This window comes from Zonotrichia albicollis, chromosome 6 (assembly GCF_047830755.1).
Source record: "Zonotrichia albicollis isolate bZonAlb1 chromosome 6, bZonAlb1.hap1, whole genome shotgun sequence".
Classification (NCBI taxonomy): Eukaryota; Metazoa; Chordata; class Aves; order Passeriformes; family Passerellidae; genus Zonotrichia; species Zonotrichia albicollis.
Window position 1 is genome coordinate 9,319,612 of NC_133824.1, and position 19,391 is coordinate 9,339,002.

The window sequence follows — 19,391 nt, forward strand, 5'->3', positions numbered from 1 at the left end:
GAGTAGTTTGATTTTGCCTAGCTCTGAAACTGTTTAGCACAACACAGGGCTGAAGCTATTCAAGTGCCTCATATCAAGGACTTTGTCCTCAGCCTCATCACAGGCCCAACAACACAAACACCTAAACAGATATTGTAGTACAAGAGCTCAGTTCAATGGGCAAAAGTCAGCAGAAATCTTCTAGTGCTTATCCCTGTGAAACTTCTACTACAAAGTCTGGAATACTGAAGAAAAGAATACTAATCTATGGTGAAGGGGTTTGTAACAGCTTCACTAAGTTTCACCAAAAAGAAAGAGTCTCTGCATTCTGAAGTTGCCTAAACAAAAACAAAACAAAACAAAAAAAACCAAACACACAAAAAACCCACAAAAACCCCCAAAACAAAAACAAACAAACAAAAAAACCCACCCAAAAAACCAACAACCACCAACCAAAAAACCCAAAAGCCAAATGAAAAAAACACCCACAAAGAAACCAACCAAATAAACAAACACACACACAAAGGGAAACCAAGAGAAAAGGAAGTAAGAATAGATATAAAGCTCTAAGGCATTTATACCACTAATAATGTTCCCCCCCAAATATCACAATATACTGAAATATTCAAAGATTCAGTGTTTTAGAAGTGTTTAAATGAAAAAAAAGATGCGTGTAGAAAATGAGTGTGCAAAGGTCCTTTACTTGATCTCCTTCCATACCAACCAGCTCCCCCTGGGGTTCAGAAGTGGCTTTAGGACCAAAATTGAAAACAGGTAACAGAATTATGCAAAGTGCAACAAATGTGAAAGAGGGCAGACACAACTTAGAATAAATGCTGTCTTTTATTATTCAGTTTATCCAAACATTTCAGTTTTCTCTGCAAGATTGAATCAGAGCAGCCATACAGTCATTTGTCCCCTGTAGCATTTCCATAGGAGCCAGTGTGACACTTCAAGCACAGGACCCAGGCTGTGTTCAAGCCACACAAAAACTGAGCCACATCCTTAAGAGCAAGAGTGAGAAATTGCTTCAGTCATTTTTCATTACCCAGCTGTGAGCACCACACAAAAAACCAAGAAATTCCTCAAGGAAAGAAAGTGACCTTGTGTGATTGTCCGTTGATAATTCATGATTAGAATGTTACAATCCAACAACAGAACTTCTACAGTTTGGTATTTTGGGTTTTACTATAAATATTTGATGAGGTTTGTTTATTAGTATATTTGGCGAGTGTTTAGACATGAGAAAATTTTAATGTTTTGATAGATTTCATATAGAAATAGTTTTAATTAAGTACCCAAAGCTTTAGAAAATAAATGTTTCAATAAGATCTGATTAAGACATGTACTAATGAGAGAGGTATAAGAAAATGCAGTTAAAATATACAAATTTCAAGTGCAAAAAGAAACACCATTACTTCTCAACAGTTTAAACCTTCCTTCTCAAAAACCATCTCCCTTTCTCTAATAAAGCTAAAATACCAGCCTTTCAATAGGCAGCCCCACTACTCAGTTGGTAGGAAAGATACATCTATTGCACTAGAAGTACAAAGCTAAGAATAATGCATAATATTTTATTCTTAAACTTATTTACAAAAATATATTGCACCAATCCATTTTCCTTTTTCCAGTTAATGTTAAGGAAAAGCCTATTATGTACAAAGTTAAAAACAGAAGTGCAAAAGCAGACTGAAAGAAACCAGAAAGAAGTTTATTTAAAATGCTAAATACAGCTTACTACCTGACCATAGCCTACATTCAGTATGACCTAAAACAATTTGTACCAGATATATCTGCAATTTCAGAATTCCTTGCATTTCTCTGCAGAACAGGCCTTATCTTTCACTCTAACCATCAGAGGGTCTACATCAAATGTAAAGGCTAATCAGAGCTTATCTTAACAGCTTCATTTCTCCAGGGAAGTGATGCTCTCTTAGGTAAATTGAGAAAGCTACACAGTATTACACATGTATTTGAAAGGTAGTGATAAATCAGGCATGATGGTTTTCATCCTTCCAAAACACCACGAGGAAAGTCTGCTGATGTTTCAGGACTGATAACTCCAAGGCATTGCCAGTCCACAGCACATGAGCACAGCACCTGGTCCTGTCTCAGTCTACCTGCCACTGGGACTGTCATGGTGCATTTCTGGGGTGTAGGTAAGGAGCACAATCATAACCCAGAGGTGAAGCAAGGCCTGGGAAAAGAAAAGAAATAAATTGAGCACTGAAAATCACCATCCACAGCAGCAGTAAATAGGAGAGCTCTCAGCGAGAGCTGATAGAACTTGTTTTGTAGAAATATTTTGTTTAAAATATTTTTTTCTATTAATCAGATACTTCTAAAAATATAACTGTCATTTGAACATTGAAATGCTAAATCAGATTCTGAAGAACCTATTTACAGAAATCTGAAGACTTTACACAAGCAGCAAAAATAAAACAGCCTGTTTTCCTACAGATTTGTGTGGTCTGGTTTCTCTTTTCCTCCATGGCACAGAGACTTCAGCTGTTCCCTGTGCCACCCACTCCCCAGCCAGCACACTGGTGTGCCTGGTGAGCCACTGCTCCTGTGCCACCTGGCTGACACCTGAGTGTAAGCCAGCCCAGCTCTGACTGCCTTCTCTTCAGTGCAGGCACTGATTGGAGGCATTTTTATGAACTCTGTAGGAATGTTAATTCTCATTCAAATTTGGCTGAAATTCTCCAATTAGAATAGAAGCTGCCTGGAGGGCAAAAAGGAATACCTAAGCCACATTTATTTTAAAAATTCAAGTTATAGTAGTCATGGTCAAGGTTTGAGCTGAAAAGGGGTAACTGCCCCTGGCTGCCCAGCTCCTGTACAGCCACCATCAAGTCTCCCTCCAGACTGCAGCTCAGGCAGCACAAGTCTGCAGAGTTTTTACAAAGCCTGCCTTTCCACAGGGCCCTGCAGCTGCCAGGCACCTGCCCTCCAGTGGGTCAGGGAGGCATTTCACTTGTAGCAACTGCCAGCCTGACAGCTTTGCCCCATGGGGGTGAGCAATTTTCTTCTACTATTTGTTTAAGTCTACCAAGAACAACTTGCCTTGCTACTTTTGCAGCTACTAGAGAAGAGTGACCATTAGCCACTGAAAAACACCAAAGTGAGGAGTCAAATATTAAAAAAACTCTAAAAAAATTGTCATTTTCCTAAATGCAGTGCATGCAGGCATGGCAGGTTAACCTTGGCAACTGGTCACTATTATTCCGTATTTTACTACTAGAATCTACTTTCACAGATGTTAAATGGTGGTTACATAAGTGCCTTTAAGACTGATATACTGAGAATTTCTGGGAAAAACTGAAAGCTGCCAAGCAACATGACTCCAAAAGGCTGTTATAAAAGCATTATTTGGTCCACTTTCCAAAACCCCACACTGAGTTGTTAATTACAGCCTTTTGAGCATCAATCTTTCCATTTAAGACATACTGGCATGTAAAGTGGCTCTAGAAGTCTTGCACTGGAGAGAGCTGACTCACCATGTAAATGATGACAAAGACTCTTGCTATGGGGTATCGCCTCAGAAAGATTCCCAGCCGAATGCTACACAGGGAGCACGAGAAAACAAAACACACAATTTAACACAGAGCAATCAATTCTTGTTACTCTCATCTCAGCCACCACAAATTCAAACATTATGGCTTTGGTTCTCTCCTGAATTTTCTCAAATACACATAAGGCTTTGTTGTTGTCTTGAATTTTACTTCATGTACTCAAAACATTAAGTGGGGTGAGAAAATTCAGACCATAAAACCCTCCTAATTTTTTCTCAATCACAGAAACCCTGTCGCAATGAGAGTCATGGAAGCACAAAGGACTTTCTATCAAGGTATCTTGCTTTCAAAGGACTAAGAAGTACTACTAAATTTTGTTTTCTGTTGGTATTCGTTTCAAGTTTTGTAGCAGACCTTTGCTGTGAACACTGTCAATTCACCTAACTCCTCAGAAAGGGATCAAAGCAAATTTATTGCTGGATCCAGAATGGTTTTCATTTACTAATTTCTCTAACAGATTATCTTCCAAGGTAATCTGCTGCATTGGCTAAGAAGGCAGAATCTTGTCTTCATCAGGACTGAAAGAGTACAGATTATACTCTCCCACTAATACACTCTTACAGTTTATCACAGACACAGCCAAAACCTCTGAAAGTAAAAAATGTAGGAGATGGATGTAATGAATTTGATTAGATATTTTTTCATAACTCAGGGAACTCCTTGCACCAAAATCTGTAAGAGCTTTGTTTAAATAATTGACAGTAATTTGCAAAAGCTTAACAATATTGATGTCATAGGTTAAGAATATTAATGTCAAAGCACAAGTGAAGTGGCTCAATATGTGTGATCTCAGCACCTCAGGACTGAGGTGCCGAGTCACCGAGACCACCCTTGGGGGGCTCGGGAGTCCTGGAATGTTGCCAGAAGTGTCTGGTGGCTGGACTTTGGTCCTACACAGGAGACGACACCTGTATGAGGATAGGAGGATTTCACCGGGGTGAATGGTGAAGGGATTAGTTAATTAGAGGGTGAGACACAGGGTTTAGGATTTCTGTACAGGGGGGTTTAGAGAAGTAAGATGGAGGAATTGGGGCGTGTCCTGTCCTTCTTCTTCTTCTCCTCCATCTTCTGTGGTGATGGTGGCACTTTGGGATTGGTCATTACTAAAAGTGCACTGGTTAATAAGGGTGAAAGGTATTGGGGAAAAATGATAAATATTGTACACGTAACTATGGGTATAAAGATAGGTGACTGTCCGGAGGGCAGGGAGTGTGCTCATGGCTGGCTGCTGAGCAGAGCTCTGTCGGGCCGAAAGAAAATCTTTTAGATAAACAATTAATAAACACCGAGACCGAGAAAAGAACTGAAGCCTCTTCTGTTCCTTTGATACGCGGGCTGCCCCAAGGCCACCTCGGGCCTTTCCAGGCCATCCAAACAGCCGAAAACCAGACATCAATACTTAGTATTTGATACCACACTTGAGCTGCACTATTTTAACCTTTTCCCTTCACAAAGGGAACACTAGACCCCAAAGGGTGTCCCTTGAACAGTGCTGGCAGTGATTGCAGACGAGCTCCCTGGGCGCAGCCTCACCTGAAGTGGTCGATGGTGCTGGCAGCCTTGCGCACCCTCCCGTACATCCCCGCCCCGCCGGAGTCGGCGTCGCCGAACAGGACGGGGACACTGCGCAGGCGAGCCCCTGCGCCAGGGAACAGTCACACACACTGGTGTCAAATGAAACAAACTGACAGATTGTAACAAACATTTGTAAATAATATACACTGATCAATATGATTGTATCAATTCTTGATAAACTTACAATCAAATAATCAAATCCAACTTTTCTTCCGCTGAATATATTTTTAAAATGTATCAGTTTACTAAATGGATATCTTGATATTCAATTCCATCATGTCACTATTGTGATATACATATTATTTATACACCTAATAACTACTATTAGGTGTATAAAATGATGGCTTGATACTGGCACAGTTTCTCAAAGTTTTTTACTCTCATACCATGAAACTTTGATTAGCATTTCTGACACTAACTTGTACATTATTTACATTTTTATTATGCATCAACTTCATTAAAAAATGATAATGCTACTTTTCTGTAACTAAACTTCAGCTTTCTGAAGTTACTGACAAACAACTCCAGCTTTGATAAGCAGAGAAAAAGTCTGAACTGTTATTTCACACCTCTTGGTGACCGTCCCTTGCTTTCAAAGTTACTTAACATACATACAAAATGGCAAACTTTGACTCTGAAAAATAACATCTCAACACATTGGAACAACTGCTGGGGTTGTCCCAGAAATACAGGACTGACAAACCAACTTTATCAAAACCAACATATTTTAAGCTGCTTTTCAAGAAAAACAGAAAGCAAGGAGGGAAGAAATTAATTTCAATTGGATCAAAAAGGAAGCAATCCATTCTTACTCTCTTCCCAAACCCTTTTTGCAAGAGAACACTTAAATCCTGTTTCTAATATTTAGCTTAAACCCAAAATACAAGTTTATTTGCACCTGTGACAATTACTCCAACAGTGCCATAGTATTGAGAATTAAAGACTAAATCTGCTTTGTTAAATTTACTGAAGTCATTTGCTCAAAGAAGGAGCTTCTGGTTAACTTTGATACTGGCTGCTGCAGAGAAGGTCTCTAGAATAAGTGGCCTATATTCAGCACTTATTTTTCCTTTAAAACTCAGACCTTCAGGGAAAGGCATTAGGAGACAAAATAGCCTGGACTGCAGAAAAGAGAAGCCTTTTAAGTATTTTATTTCCTTGTTTACCTTCAGCACCATCAATGCCTGCCATGTTAATGGAAGGTCCATTGGCACTTGTGCCTTGGACAGCCTTCAGCTGCTGCTCGAGCCGTTCCAGCTGGTACACAAGGGAATTCTTCTCTGTGCTCAGGCTCTCTAACATGGTTTGCTTCTGAATTAGTGTTTCTGTCAGCTGGTGAAGCCGATTCTCCAATTCTGTCTGACTACTACTGCTTAGAGTCTTGTTTGTCAGCTAAAAAAGCAAAGAAAAAAAATCATTCTAAATTCAAACTCTGATCAACTGACATATTACAAAGCTCTATAACAACCTAAGCTTTCAAGAACCAAGTTACTCCACAGCAGAATATTTGCAGGATAATGCCATTAAAACTATCACTGATGAGTGCAATAAAGAGGAAACCTAATTTCAACAGTTGTTAACTGTTTACATTACACAAGAAACTCTATAAAAATGTATCAACTTTCTCTTTTCCACCAATAATCATATGAAAGTTTCTGTATGAGCCCAAATTTGATCACAACATCGATGCTATGCCTCAGAGACAGGTTTAAACAGCAATCAATAGCAAGCTAATCCAGCCTGCCTAGCATACTTTCAACTTCGTGAGCATGTAAAAATGTTTTCACACAATGAAAGGAAAAACTCAGTACAAAAAGGGACACCTGATGCCACTTTACAGGAAAACATGAATGAAATGGTGAGAATGCAGGGTATTGTTGCAGAAGAACTGAGGAGCACCAAGGCAGAAAACATGACTGTACTAGCAAATAGAAACTGCAATGCCAGCAAGTGGATCATGTGTTTGACATGGATGCTGTAATTCAATTTGCAGAAAATATTTCAAGCAAATGGGAGTCATCACATCTGCCATATGTGCAATAGCTCATCTATTCACTCCAGTCCTAGACCTCAGCCACCTTGTGGCATCATATTCCACAAAGATGGAGCTTCATTAACAAAGAAAAGAATCATCAGGAATTACAGATACCCAAAATACAAACTAGGTGCCTGCAACCAGGCAGAGGCAGGTGCAGGTAGTCCTGAAGTTCAGCATCACCAGAAAATTCATCTGCCAACATGCCCAAGAAATCTGTATCACATCACAACCATTTCCAAATGCTGACACTGTAACTGCCCAGCTGCCCACACCTGACTGCAGACTGCCAATTTCCCCATGGACAGCCTACTTTCACTGTGCTAAGGTAACAGAATGAGGCCTGTGCCTTCAGGCTGCCCAAGGAGACTGTGGGGGCTCACAAGTATGTGGGGGTTCCAAAGGAATTAGACTGACACAAGGGAAACAGGTCCACCAACACAGCAGAACTTGGTAAAGAGTCCCACACTAACAACCCTAATGCAGCTGCTGATGTTGAGCAGGCACACAGGAGTGCAGCAAGTGGACAGGCTCACACAGTGACCCCACTGCCACTGGGCAAGATACGACAGTGGGCCAGATGGATCACAGAGTCTGCAGGATACAACCAAGGTTCTCTGAACAGTTACAAGGATCTGGGCAGAATTCATACTGACCGAATCAAACTCCAATGAGTGATTTTAGTCTGCAAAGAGAAGAACATTGATCCAACACTCTCCACCAGGTCTATTGGGACAGTGGTTGATTTTTTTCCCCCTGCTTTATATAAAAGCACATACAACTATAATACAGGCTATTTACATGGTTCCCTTCTTGTATTCCCTACTCTCAAAACTCTACTCTTTATTGAAAACAAGTACACTGTACCTCACTTGTAGAATGCTAACAGGATTTTTCAGGACAGTTTAGTCAAACAAGTAGTTCCTAACACTGTTTTCATAATTGAGGGGTATAAAATTGTTTTCTATACACACCTGATTTCTGAGCTTCTGAATTTCTTCCTCTCTGTCTTTTATTCTGCTTTGCAAAGTATTCTTTGTCCGATACAGTTCTTCTTCAGTATAACGAAGTTCCTATAAAATTTATCACAATCACACAGAACAGAGTTTATACATATTTGTGTTTTGAGAGACAACTCTAGTTATCTAGAGTTTCACAAGAGAACACAAGAAAGCAATATGCTGTAATCAAATACAAACTGAAATATTATCTCAGTTACATGTCTGTCATGGACAGGGGTATGGGGATAGAGAGCTGAGTATCAAGACACAACCTACAAGGCTAATTAAATTCTTTTGTGGAGACTGCCCTAATATAAATATCAATCCAGACTCATTTACTGGGACTTACACAATTTCATTGGGACCAAAATTTTATCTTCCTTACACTTTCACCATTTGTTGCAGTGCTATCTAAAAACTATGTCAATAATGCAACAATTACAAAATACTTAGAGGGTATCTGTATTCCTAAAATAAACTGATTAATTCAAAATACTATTCTTTAAACATGTTTGAAAACTCTTTGCATAGCTATCTATAATTCTGTATGACATACATCTTCCTCTAAAGTTTAGGACAAATTAACATAGCAGATATGAAAGGAGAAGGAATATTAGAAAAAAAAATTACTGAAGAGTAAATATAACTGTTTTGTTACTCCCATGATTTGGTGGCTATTTTAGCTCCCACTTACAAACCTGTCAAGCTTATCTTTTAAATTAAGACAATCTGCAAATTACTCTGACTTCAGCTGTCAGTCACTACAGAAAACAGATAATCCTGTTCTCCCTTTGAACCATCAGATGCACAAAAAAATATCACCTCTATCTTCTGCTTCAGAAACTTATTTTCCATCTTCAGTTTCAGAAACCTTATGGCAATGGTTAAAGCAACTCCCAGACAGAACTGACCATAACTATATTAAGTATCAACACAACCAATTATGTTAAAAGCACACGTAAATGGGTGTCATCAAAAGGAAAACTTCAGTTTCTGCAACAACTGATGTTTTTTTAAATTCACCTCACTCTCTCTATTGACTTAAAGCATATTCCTCAGAAGGGCAGGAGTAACAAAATACAATCTACCATCTGCTTTGACATAATAAACATCAGCTACCCATCAAGAGCAGACCTCGACTTCTGCCTTTTAATTAGTTCAAGCTGCGGGCATCCCATTAAAATGTAATTTCTGAAAGGATAGATAATCCTCTAAGATAAATTGTTCCTAGCAGATACAGAGGACTCATGCTTTCTTCATTATCAATTCTCTTTACATGAGCTTTTTCTTACAAGGAAAATTTTTAACATGCAAAGGATTTGTCCAATTCCTACTGCATAGTAAGTCTGTTCACATGAATTACAAATTTGCCTTTTTTTCTCCGCTCTCTTTATAGCACAAAACTGTTTAAATCATGCAGAATTCACTCAAAAAGATGACACAATCTGACAGAATTCATTAAAACATAATTTCATCAGCAATTTATCTACTACAGCAGTTTAGAAGTAATGGCAATTAGATTCAGAACTGAGTAACAAAAATTACTGCTAAAATTGGTTCTACAATGACATTGTTTAGCAAGTTACAACTTATGGATTAATTGAGCACAGGAAGATTCATAATAGCCACTTTCAGCAGTAGGGTTTTTTAATATAAAAAATGTTACACTTGTTACTATATCCCTGTTTGATTGTTTCCCTGTTGAATAAAATTCAATTCTGTGCCCTCCCTTGGGGTCGTTTATCCACCAGGATTCTGTTCATCAGCAGTATCCAGAAGGCCCTGACCATTGCTTAATCTTGGCTGCACTTTCCTTGACCTAGTGGAGCACTAGACAAAAAATTAATCAAACACTGCCCAAGTATCCAAATATTCTCTTCTTAAGCCAAATGCTTTTCTGATGACACCACACAGGGCCTAAAAAGAGATCTGGCTTTCAAGAATTCCTTACCTGTTTCTGCCGTTCTAGTTCAGCTTCTGCCTCCTGCTTGGCCATTTTTTGTGCTGATATTTGCTCTTGCAGGTCTTGAAGCTGCTCTCTCACTGACTCAGCTTCGCTTACCTGCTGTGTCTCCATGTCCTGAAATGAACACAAATATAACCATTTCACTAACATTCAGGTGTTACTGCAAATCTGTCATAGGTAACAGCAAAAACAGTAGTATATGCAATATTTATTCAAAGGAAAATGAAGGTGTGGGTGTATTGGATAAATTACATTTGGTGATTTTATACACAATGTTTTTAGTAACACAGTAATAAAATAAATACATTTTTTTAACATATAAAGCCTCTGCTTCTTCCTTTCTGCTGTCTACAGGCTAAAACTGTAGACAGTTTTAAAACTGTGCAAAATGGGCTTGCATGCAGCTGCTGTGTTGAGCCCATTATGCCAGCAGGTGGGCATGGATGACTTGGATTACAGGGCTTCAAGGATTAGTAGTTCTTGCAGAAAAGAATACAGGTGGTGGCTAGAGAAATCACTATGATTGTTAGGAAAGAAATGTTTCCTTCAAAAGGAACACAGGGAAGAGAGAAGTAAGGTAATGAATACTAGAAACAACAGACCCACAATACACAAGAGAACAGTGCTTTGTTGTAGCTAACTGCAAATACAGGTGTACACAGGCACAGCTACCTGCAGCTCTGCTCTCATCTGTTGTATTTGCCCCATCAGTTTCTGTATTTCTTCCCTCTGAGTGTCTCGCTCGTGTCTCAGTTCCTCCAGCTCCACCGTGCTTGCTGTATTGCTATCCAGGCCTTCAATACCAGAGCCTTCTTTTAAACTGTTTATCAACTTTTCCTTAGACTGAAAAAAGAAGTCAATACATTATTTATAGCAGTATTGAACAAGTGCTCAACTACAATATGCTATAATGACTGGTTCATGTGTTCTTTTATCCAGTAATGACCCTACACACTTGAAAATGAAAATGCTTCCATATTGGTAATTTTCTGATTTTCTGTACACCGCAAGACTAATTTAACTGAAAGTCAGTGCTATCTGTGGAAGAGTGCAGTTTTTTTTCTTTACAAGTGCCTGGAATGTTAAACTTGTTATGGATACCAATTTTTGGCCCTCTTGGCACTGAAACAGACAAGATGCACACCAACAAACATTACAGACAAAATTGACCCTCTTTTTCTCCTGCCAACAAAATCAAGAACCAAATACAGCAGTCATTCTTCAAGGAAAGAGGATAAATAATTTTATCCAGAGTCAGTCTAGGGCTACATTGACTTGTGATTTTAGTCATTGACATTGACTTGTGATTTTAGGCTTTTCATATTTACTAAGATGATTTAAAACCTGTCCTTGAACATTTGACTAAATTAACTATTCTAAGAAGAGATCTCTATCTTCAACATTTTGCTAACATTTGTAAACAAGACTCAAACTAACCACATCTGGACATGGTATCTTTGACAATTTACATAGTACAAAACTTGACAAAATACCTGATTTAGCCACTGTTCATATCACGTTAATCACAAGCAACCTTTCAGGACATGGAAAAATATTCTCTGGTTACATGTTAAGTATCCATTCTATGCTTTGCTTCCGCCCCAGGCAGAACAGAGTAATACTCTTGAATCAAAAATACTGGATATGGAACAAATTGTAGGTTTCACCTACTGCAGTTACATCTATCTGGGCTCATGGATGTGGAACACGCTGACAGATGATGCACAATAAGCACAATGGTTCCCTAGGATTTTTTTTCAGGTTCAGGACCTGAATTACCATTTCAATTCCATAACCTCATCTATAAACTTAAGGTTACAAAAGGCAGACTGGTAGCTGTTCTATACATGTATCATTACAGATATGCCCCAGAACACATTACAGGTCACATGAAGAAACAGACCACAGGTAGGATTATTTGAAGCATAACACCTTAAAGCAGTTAAAGCACACAGATCACACTGTATTGCTTCACAACAGTGCTTACTTGGAGAATGCGAGTGGCTTTCTGTTTATAGTCTGTCAGCTCCTGTTTTGCAGATTCCAGCTGGCTTTTGGTAACTTTGACTTGCTGCTGAAGCTCATCAGCTCGCCTCTTCTCATCTAAATACTTTCTCTCTGCTGCAGTTATCCCTTCTGCCAGGTGCTGACGTTCTGCTTCCACTTTACTCAGACGAGCTGCAAACTCATTCTATGAGTAACAAAGAAACAATACTTTGTGTTTAACACAGCTTCAACTTTCATCTAGGAAGGAAAAAAGAAAGTTTAAAAGCAACTACACAGAGCACACCATCTCCTATCTACCACCTCCAACTTAAAGACTCATTACTGCTACGTGGGAAGAAGCTCTGCTTGCTTAACCAAGTGGTAAATAATCCAAATAAGAATATGCTTTGCTTTCCCTCACCAGAAATAGTGAGGGAATAACAATCTTCCTATTATTCAAATTTATTTAGCAAAGAAAAAGCAAGCTTGCTCCTCAAAAAATATTATCCATTTTAGTATGACATATTTTGAAGTACTGTAAAAAAAAGTCAAAACAGACACTCTCAAAAATTTTCAGATATGCTATCATATGTAGCAAAGGCCAAATTAAGTATAGAAAACATTATTGATAATGTTGTTGCATCTTTCCCACACAAGTCCTTCATCTTAAGATCTCACAGTAAAATTGTGTAACAACACACCATGGAAAACTAAACTGATTACCAATTTACTTTTCAAACATGTACGAACATTAAAGTTAGCATTAAAAACCCAGTAAAAATTGTCAACATTAATCCTCAAAAACTTTTACTCATGAAGTTTTCAAAATAACATATAAGAAATAAATTAGCAACTCAAGGGTATTTAGTGCAGCAGACAGCAGCACACCCTTCCAAGCAATTAGTACCCTGAACAGGAACTGGAGTCAAAGGGAGGAGAGAGCACATGGAACCTCATGGATCTGATCTCAAAATCAGTCTTAAAGTCTTCCTGACTCTTCATGTCTAACCTGCATTTGTTTGTAACTTTCTTGCTCTCGCTTGAGTGCAGAGTCTGCATCACGCAGCCTCTCCTGAAGAGTTTGAAGGGCTTGATTTTGTAAACTGCTTCCTTCACTGTGGTCTTGTATTATCCTGAAATAGAGACACACGTTTATTGGAAAAGAAGCAAACTATTGTGATTTTTTGTGTAGAACTATAACCTCCTAGATTCCAGACCAGCTTTGGAAATTTGCCCAGTAGATTACTGCATATGGACTACAGGTGTGAGGCCTGCAGTTAATGACTCACACTTCTCCTCCCTGGCCTATATTCTGGAGTATCCATATCCCAGCAATGAGATAAGTATGTACATTTGTGGATAAGCAAGTCTATTTTTCAAGAAAAAAAATTCTTGGGATCTTCAGCTTCATGCCTCTGACACAAATAGTTTACACAAAATGGATTCCAATAATCAGATGCCAACAGATGCCCTATTTAATACTCATTTGTCCTGTTCCCACTGCCAGCTATGACAGAGCAGTTTCAGTGCAAACTGTAATCCTTGTATTTCAAATCTTTCCTCATTAGTTTATTATTTTTTATTCTTGAAGGCAGTGAATGATCTACCTTGATTTTTTTCAAACTTATTACTATTTGCAGAATTGCAAAGCATGAAAGGAAGAAGTACCGTGATTTTTCACTCTGCAGTGCCTCTAAAGCTTCTGTCCGAGCACTCAGGAGCTGATCAGCCTCTTGCAGCCGTACTTTCAGCACAGCCAGCTGGGAATCTTTGGCACCAACAGCTTCTGTCAGATCATCCACCCGAGCCTGAAGCTCTCTAACCATCCTGTCACTCTTGGAATGGTCAACATTCCACTTCTCCACCTTCTCCCGGGATTTGGTCAGTTCTACAAAATAAGAAGTTTCTTTGAAGTTTACAAAAGTAGATATTGCAAGGGCTTGTAAGCAGTCAAGATGCAACTATCTCATTTCTTAAAAAAAAAAAAAATTAAATACAACCAAGTTGAAATAAAATTGAAAATCTATAAGCTACTGGGAACTAACAAATGCTAGATTTGCTGTCAAAACACAACCCAGAAAATTTTGGAGGTGATCTCAAAATAGACATTTCCCTCTGAGTCATTCTTCTGTGGATGACAGATTTCACCTGATCCATCCCCTGCAATGGCTTACTGTCAAACATCCCTGTGCCAAGAGAAATGTTTGTATAAAGCACCTAGTTTAACTCCAGTTTGAGTTTACTGCCACATAAAAAACAACAGAAAAATATACCAGTTGTGAATAATGCCTGAATACTTAGAAGCTTCTGGTTTTAATCTAACATCACACATTAAATTTCAACTGGATATAAAAACTTAAACACAACATCACACATTACACTTAAACTAACATCACACATTAAACTTCTACTGGATATAAAAATTATCTGGCCTATGCAGTTACTGTGAAAAAAATGCGGTACCTCAATTTTATGCCTAACAGCAGGAGTTTGCTCTCTGTTTTAACATTTAATTTGCACTCATATTTTTTATATTTTCATTTCACTCGATTTTGAAGAAGAAAGTGATGTCATATTAAAAATATTAACTTTATATTTTTACTGTCAGTTTGTAGGCACCAGAGACTACAGACTACTACAGCCAGAAAGTAGTCAGTTTGAAGTATTCAAAGGAATTTGGTCATTTAAAAATAAGTATTTTGCAAAAGCTATTAAAATGCAAGAAAAGTATTTTGAACATGGTATTGGCTGCCAGTGTTTTATTGAGATGTAAGCTTTGTAACTAACTTGAACACATCATTTTAATCAATGTTTGTTGTATCTTTGTAGTTGAACAAGCCTTTTAATTTCTCCCATCTCATTACATGGGAAGTCACACATGCAAAGGTACCTGGAGAGTTTTTATAATAAATACATAGAGCATTGTTTCCTAGCTCACTGGCACATTGCTAATGTTACAGCTGAAGTACCTTCTTGTGTTTCTTTGGACCTCTGTATTAATGAAGCCACTTCTTGATTTAAAGACTGAACCTCATTTCGCAGCAGCTGGTTCTCCAGGCGAAGGTTGGACAGCTCATGGGATTTGGAATCATCACTGGCTGAAGGGCTGGGGCTGGTGACTGCACTTGGGGATGAATCCTTCAGGCCATCATTCCCTTGGGCTCCCAGGCCAGAGTCTGAACTGTCTGGAGTTTCTGTACAGGGAGATGCAACTTAGAACAAATGCCTGTGTTTGTACACTACCTTTCTATAAACAGTACTTCCATGTTCTGCATCAATGGTTAAGGAACAACAAGGATAATAAATCAAAATAGTTCATGCTGGAATGGAATATGGAGCTGCTTCTCAAAAGTGATTGCACAAAACAGGACTATGTACATGCATCACGCAATGTTTTTGTTAATACTGCAAGACAAAACATAATAGAAGTTACAAAATTTCTTATTACATAAATGGCAGCTGTAGGATTTCAAAACATTAACACTCTATTTATGACTTTGCTGCTCAGAGAAGTCCTCAGAAGCTGAAGAGTAACAGAAAACACTAAATGCTAAATGTACATGGCAACTAACTGCAGGAATATTTGGTACAAGCTCATTCTGATATTCATTCAGATTTTGCCAATGCCAATTTTGTTTCAAAAGAGAGAACAATAAAGGAACTCCTAGTGGTATTCTGAACAAGGTCCCTGGAGGGAAGGAGGAACCAACAGCCTTTTCCCAACATGCACAACACACATCTTGGATAAATGCTGTGAAAGCTACAAATCCCCTGTAAGAGTCCTGATTCCAGCACGCAGATAATTGGAAGCTTTGCAGCAATGTCAAGATAAAATGACACAGCAAGCAAGGAACAAACAAACAGGCAATCCAAAATGTTACTGCTGAATATTTGCTTCCCCTTGTGATCATTAACCAAAGCTGCTTCACTTTTCTCACCACTGCAACAGCCCCTAACACCCCAAGCCCCGGGAACGGGGGCACGCTGTTAATGCTGAGCAACACCACACCCACAAGTAGCAGCAGTGACACAAGAGTTCTTCCATGTTTTCTCAAGCCTTTTTCCAATTAAAGGGATCCTAAGAAATGTCCTTATCTTTCCTTTGATTTACTTAACTTTCCAGCTTAGGAAATAATTTAGGCTCATTTCTCTGTCTGGAAAAGTCAATAGATTAATTAAGCTAATGAACCAAGCAATGAGCCATTTATAGCATTTACTGGATTATACCCATGGCAACATACAAAGTACAATGTTAATTTGTTTTGTCTACAACTAATACATCAAAAGCTACTTCAACACATTCTGTGCTGAATATTTAAATGACACAGATGTATCTGTACAATGAACTTTGGAAAACAGTGTGTTTAAATCCTGTATTGTAACTGCATTCTTCCTTATTTAGCAGCTCCACAACACAAAGTCTGCTCAAAAACCCTCAGAAGAAAATTCAACAAGCCACACTGAACAAATGTTTCTTAAGCACCAATCAGCAAGGCCACAGAGTCAGGTCTAACATATCTGTATTATTTATTTTTAGTAGTAAACCTTAATGAAAAGTCATGGACTCAAAAATATTCAGATGTTTGGGAATTATCCCTTTTCATGTCTAAAGCTTCTCAGCATACCTAATGTAGTAGATAAAAACCTGGCATTTACAACATTTTACATGTTTAAAGTACTAAACAAATAATAGAGTATTCTAACTACATTATTAATAACAGAACCACTTGCTTCAATTTTCTAAAATAAGTGACAGCAAAGTTGCACAGCAACAAGGATGGAATACAGCCTGGACAGTCTGGTAGAGAACACAAGTTCTTGACACTTCCCAACCACATTGTCCTTTGTGTGGCTGACTTGAGCCCAGCCCCAGCTTCTGTCTGTCTGGCCTGAGGCTCACTCAGGCCTCTGGATTCAGACTGCAGCCATGAACTGCTGCTGGCAAAGCCAGAGGCTCTATCTCCCTGGCTCCCCACCAGCCTGCCTGCATCCAGCTTCCTGCAGGACAAGCACGTTGGCCAGCTCACCCTCCTGCACGGAACAGGAACACCTCACTCCACCCATGTGCTGCACTGGGGGAAAGCCACTCCCCTCCCACGTGGCAACAGCGGCTACCAAACAAAAGAGACCAAACAAAAGCAGCAGCACCTCTGCTTCTATGTGGGGACACGTGGGGCTGGGGCACGGCCAGAGCACAGCTCAGAGGGGCCAGGCTGAGCAGCAGCAGCAACAAGGCACATCCAGAGCACAGAGGATTCAGGTATTCATTCTGTTGTCTGTCAAACTAGCACAGTATCTGCTATTGCCCCAGTGATGAAAACACCTGAAAGGCCTTGCTGTACCTCGCCCATTTGACATTATTACCACCATTAAATGTTTCATGAAGTTTGATGTGTTACCTAGCCTTACCCCAGACATACTTGGGTTTTACATATCTCTAGGTTCAATACTATTTAACTACCATTGCCTTGGCTCCTGATGGAATTATCCTCAGTAGTTTTTGCACTCTGTGTACTGGTAGACACAGAACTAATGCTTGAAGTCCGAGAGTGATTCTGAGGAACAGGTGCCTTGCTCTTCTCCTTTTTAGAGTCTATCCTTCCATTAGGTTCTTTCTCTGAACTGTTGAGAAAATCAAATAGCAACTCGTCATCAGGTTCTGACTTTTTTCTTCTCACAAAATGTGAGGCAGCTCTGGGTGTGGAAGCATTTTCTACTGGAGAAGCTGCCTCTGAGGATGTCCTACGTGCTGTTTTAATATTTGCTGTTCCTGCCAGGATTGTGGCCTTTTGGTGTTTAATATTTTCAGCTGCTGAGGAGATGTAGGCTGCTTTGGATGAGCTCTGGTATTTCAGTTCTCCAGTATGCTGGTGCACTTCAGAATACTCATTGGCAGAGTCCAAGTTCTTCTTATCATAAACTGCACTGCTCGAGGTGTCTTTTTTGCTCAGAGCTGATGCAGCTCCTTGATCAACTCTGTTGAGCAGATCCTCTGCCTTTCCAGCGAGATCAGCGAGCCAAGACATGATGAGTGTCTGTCGATGACCTCTGTACAATTAAAATTTCAGGACCATATACTGCAAAAGACAGAAGGATTACAAATCAGCTGCTGCTGCTGAGGCGAGATGTAGTGTTTATCTTAAATAACTGGTGTGTTAAGCTTTAGTGCTGTAGTAATTATAATACTTTTCTTCTGCTTATTTGGTATTTTGCTCTTCTGGTAACTAATGGAAATAAACCAAACCACTTTCAGAGGAAAACAGACAAAACCTAGGTCTTTAAATCAAGGTTATTAAAATCATACCACTGCATCAGTTTCCGGTATCTTCAGTTGCTACAGAGTATCATAGAGGAAACAACTATGACTTAGATATTTGGGCTGCAAATTCCTAACCTGGCTCAGGCCAGGATCTCCTCCCCCACAAACTCTGCAGCCTCTGCCTCTCTGTGACACCAACACGGCGGACAGGTGCCTTCATGGCCTGCACCCCGGGCCTGCGACACCGCAGCGGGGGCGTGCGCCTCCCCCCAGCTCCGGGAGGGGACGTTCAGAGCGGCCGCTGCCCCCACCCCCAGCACCGCCTGCCCTCCCCAGGCCCGGCCCCACGCAGGAGCGGCGGGGGCTTCAGCAGGACCCGGCCTCACCTCCTGCAAACGCTGGGGAGCCCCGGCCCGCGGGGAGCCGTGAGGGGCCGGCGGTCAGCGCTGAGAGCCCTGGCCCGGGGGGAGCCGTGAGGGGCCGGCGGTCAGCGCTGAGAGCCCTGGCCCGGGGGGGAGCCCTGAGGGGCCGGCGGTCAGCGCGGGGCCGCAGCCGGGCCGGGCCGAGCGCCTCAGCCCCAGCGCTTCCGGCAGACGTGGCCGCCTTTCCGGGGGCGCCGGGCGCAGGCGCAGCGGAGCCGCCCCGCCCCCGGCACGCTCATGCCCCGCCCCCGGCGCGCTCGGGCCCCGCCCCCGGCACGCTCGGGCCCCGCCCCGCCCTGGGGCCCCGCCCCGCCCCCGGGCGGGAGAGGCGCTGGCCCCGTGCGCCCCCTGGCGGTGCCCTCAGTAACCTGTGAGGGGAGACTCGCAGGAACGCCAATGCCACAGGATCACAGAACGATCTGTATTAGAAAAGAGTTCAGAGATCAGCGAGCCCGGCTCTTGGCCCAGCACTGCAAAACCCACCAGTAAAACCACATTCCCAAGTGCTGCGTACTTCTGACTGTAACATCCTTCCCTGTCATCTGTGACTCAGAGTCTGCGACCTGCAGTACTTGAATAATTTCAAGATTTAT

General features: G+C 40.5%; 1 protein-coding gene across 2 annotated transcripts; it reads right to left on the reverse strand.

Annotated features, from left to right (window-relative positions):
• Window positions 1-803: 803 nt before the first annotated feature.
• GOLGA5 (golgin A5) lies at window positions 804-19,005 on the reverse strand. Of its 2 annotated transcripts, none has more exons than XM_074542450.1 (13): window positions 18,763-19,005; window positions 17,579-18,194; window positions 15,087-15,311; window positions 13,786-14,005; window positions 13,127-13,250; window positions 12,119-12,322; window positions 10,804-10,974; window positions 10,117-10,245; window positions 8,139-8,237; window positions 6,296-6,521; window positions 5,088-5,218; window positions 3,480-3,543; window positions 804-2,176 (listed from the first exon to the last, which is right to left on the reverse strand). In XM_074542450.1, the coding sequence occupies exons 2-13, from the start codon at window positions 18,141-18,143 to the stop codon at window positions 2,115-2,117; spliced, it is 2,220 nt and encodes a 739-aa protein (XP_074398551.1). In that variant the 5' UTR covers window positions 18,144-18,194; window positions 18,763-19,005; the 3' UTR covers window positions 804-2,114. The 2 variants fall into 2 exon arrangements, with proteins under 2 accessions (XP_074398551.1, XP_074398552.1); XM_074542451.1 differs by having other exon boundaries at window positions 5,088-5,193; window positions 18,763-19,004.
• Between the last annotated feature and the right edge of the window lie 386 nt (window positions 19,006-19,391).